The 2,916-nt window shown below is 60.9% G+C and overlaps 1 protein-coding gene across 1 annotated transcript; it reads left to right on the top strand.

Annotated features, from left to right (window-relative positions):
• The first annotated feature begins 1,627 nt into the window (after positions 1-1,627).
• Positions 1,628-2,524, top strand: LOC124659288 (protein MIZU-KUSSEI 1-like). The gene has a single exon (XM_047197208.1). The coding sequence runs from the start codon at positions 1,628-1,630 to the stop codon at positions 2,522-2,524; it is 897 nt and encodes a 298-aa protein (XP_047053164.1).
• The last annotated feature ends 392 nt before the right edge of the window (positions 2,525-2,916 follow it).

Genomic DNA, 2,916 nt, shown 5'->3' with positions numbered 1-2,916 from the left:
CAGCTGGGGACGTCAACAACCGGCTAGATCTTCTGTCGATGATGTAGACGGCGACCATTCAACGTGGTTTGTGGGTAACATGATCCGCTGGGAACTGGCGATGATAACGGTGACCTGGAGTGCAGACGGCAACGCTATCTGGGGGTGGCGTCGGAGATGGCGTGTGAGGGTTTGGGGCAAGGTAGTTGGTTAGCATGTCTTGTGTGCCATTGGCGGGAGGGCCCGGGGTGGCTAAAGGGAGAACGCGGGAGAACGTGTGCGATGTCCGATCCGACGCATCGTTGTTCTAAATTTGGTAAATGGATGGATCAATCCGCATAAGTTAGTCCGTTTGGGTCGCATTGCGGAGAATGTGCTGACTGTCCCTCAATTGCACGGATCGTTCCAACGGCCCAACACAGCCCAACACAGGATGGATCAGCAGGCCCCAAAGGTAAAGTTGGCCGCCATTTTTACCGGAGTCCTCCTGGCATGTATCCCGCGGGTGGTGAGATATCTGAAACATCTTAGAGCAACCCCACTCGTCTCCCCGAGAAACCCCCCACGACCACTTTTTTTCATCCGGACGGCGAAAAACGGCCTAGTCAGGCCCCCCGATTCCTTGTTTTGGTCCGGATTTGAGCCTATTTTCGTCCGGACTCCCCATGCCATCCTCGGTTTCCCGGGGGTCTCCCGGGGACTCCGGATGGACGAAAACAAGTCGTCTGGCCCATCGTCAGTGGCCATTAGCGAAATAATTGCCACGCCCACGCCTCTCCACGCCCACGCCTCTCCATGCCCACGCCCACGCTCGCCGCCGGGGTCGCACTCCGCTGCTGCCCTTGCCCCGCGCGCCGCCGCCCGCCCCTGGCCCCGCGCTCCAACTCCCGCCACTGGCCCAGTGCGCCGCCGCCCACCCCTTGCCTCGTGCGCCGTCGCCGCAGCCACCTGCACGCCGCCGGCCTTGGTCCTGCGCGCCGCCGCTGCCCCTTGCCCCGCGCGCCGCCGCTGCCGAGCGTGAGGACGGACTGGTCCTCCTCGTCGGGCGCGCACACGACGACGGCGGCGTCGTCCCAGGAGTCGAAGAAGCGCGAGCCCGGCAGGTACATGCGCGTGGCGTCGAGGTGAGCTCGGAGAAGGACGACGCGTGGCGGCGAAGAGGAGGCTTGGGCGAGGCACGGCTGGGAAAACCCTTCTCCCCAGTGCAAAAATTTATCCGGATTAGGTTCATCCAGATGAAAATTTGCCGGGGAGCTCCAACGAGTGGAGATGCTCTTACCAGCATGTATAGAGCTAGCAGTGTAGGCTGTAGCACCCAGCCAGCGGTAGGGCGCAGGCAGCCATACCTCTGTATATCCTACAGTGCTCCTTTCTCTGCCTGCCTGCCGGTGCCGGGCTTGTCCACAGACCCACCGCAGCTTCTCTTTCATTTCCTTCTCGAGACACAACAAAACAGAGCCGAACCAGAAGCAAGACAGACCCAAATAGTTTCTCCCACACTTCACTTCTCTTCTCTCCTGCCTGCTCAGTTTGGTGGGTTCTGCTCACCAGTTTCCCCTCACAGTAGAAAGCCCCATTCCTTCCTTCATCCTCCATACATAGGCACACACAACCGGCGCGCAATAGACATCAGCTTCTGCAAGTAACCATGAGAAACATCATGGAGAGAAGCCCCCACGAGTCCTCCTTCTCATTCTCCCGTAGGCACTTCAAGTGGCCGGTTCTCGGCAAGAGCAGCAGCCATGGCGCCACTAGTACCGCTGTCGCCGAGGACGGATTCGTCAAGATCAGGTCCGGTAAGCAGGCTGAGAACGAGGAGGAGGCCTCCATTGCTTTCTCCTCCACCTGCCCGTCGTTCCACTCGGAGGACTTCGCGTCTCCCCTGCCCAAGCCGCCCAAGCAGCAGCACCGCAAGAACAACAGCAAGCCGGGCCGCACGGCCGTGTCGCGCCTGCGCACGGCGCTGGCCGCGGCGATCTCGGGCCGGCATCGGCAGGTCGGCCTCGGCGCGCGCCTCACCGGCACGCTGTACGGCCACCGCCGCGGCCACGTCCACCTCGCGTTCCAGGTCGACCCGCGCGCGTGCCCGGCCCTGCTGCTGGAGCTCACAGCGCCCACGGCGTCGCTGGTGCGCGAGATGGCCTCGGGCCTCGTGCGCATCGCGCTCGAGTGCGAGCGCTCCAAGTGCGCGTCCGCGTTCCCCGCGGCCGCCGGCGCCGGCGCCGGCGCGGCGGGGAGGAAGCTGCTGGAGGAGACGGTGTGGCGCGCGTACTGCAACGGCAAGGGCTGCGGGTACGCGGTGCGGCGCGAGTGCGGCGCCGCGGACTGGCGCGTGCTGCGCGCGCTGGAGCCCGTGTCCATGGGGGCCGGGGTCATACCGGCGTCCTGCGGCGGCGGCGAGGGCGACGTCATGTACATGCGCGCGCGGTTCGAGCGCGTAGTGGGATCCCGCGACTCGGAGGCCTTCTACATGATGAACCCGGACAGCAGCAGCAAAGCCAACAGCGTCGGCCCAGAGCTTAGCGTCTACCTCCTTCGAGTTTGATCACACCTAGTTTCCCGCGTGATTTGAGGTGTTTTTCCTTGTGTTTAATGTAGTAGTCTTTTTTTATGGTAGTGTCCTTGTTATTTATGGAATAATAATGCATGTGGTGTCTACTATACTCCATTAGAGCTAGTCGGAAACGTGTAAGAGAATGTAGAACATTTTTGTTTTGGGTCCTTCTCCTCGTCGTTTCTTGCTTACCTGGTTCCTGCTGATGTAACCTGGTAATGTGGCAGATTGTGAGAGAAAAAGAAGGGGCGGGGGGAGGGGGGGGGGGGGGGGGGCTACAATAAGTACTATTAGTAGTTCCACTATCATGAGATATGTGCTAATAATATGGTTGGCTGACAGCATATTTGTTGATGTATATGGCTGCAGCCCATCTATGCAAC

The sequence above is a fragment of the Lolium rigidum genome, chromosome 6 (assembly GCF_022539505.1).
Source record: "Lolium rigidum isolate FL_2022 chromosome 6, APGP_CSIRO_Lrig_0.1, whole genome shotgun sequence".
NCBI lineage: Eukaryota > Viridiplantae > Streptophyta > Magnoliopsida > Poales > Poaceae > Lolium > Lolium rigidum.
This window is presented reverse-complemented; position numbering and strand designations above follow the sequence as displayed.

Excerpts from the sequence above, each read along its gene's own strand:
- LOC124659288 (XM_047197208.1), top strand. The coding sequence starts at position 1,628 with ATGAGAAACATCATGGAGAGAAGCCCCCACGAGTCCTCCTTCTCATTC.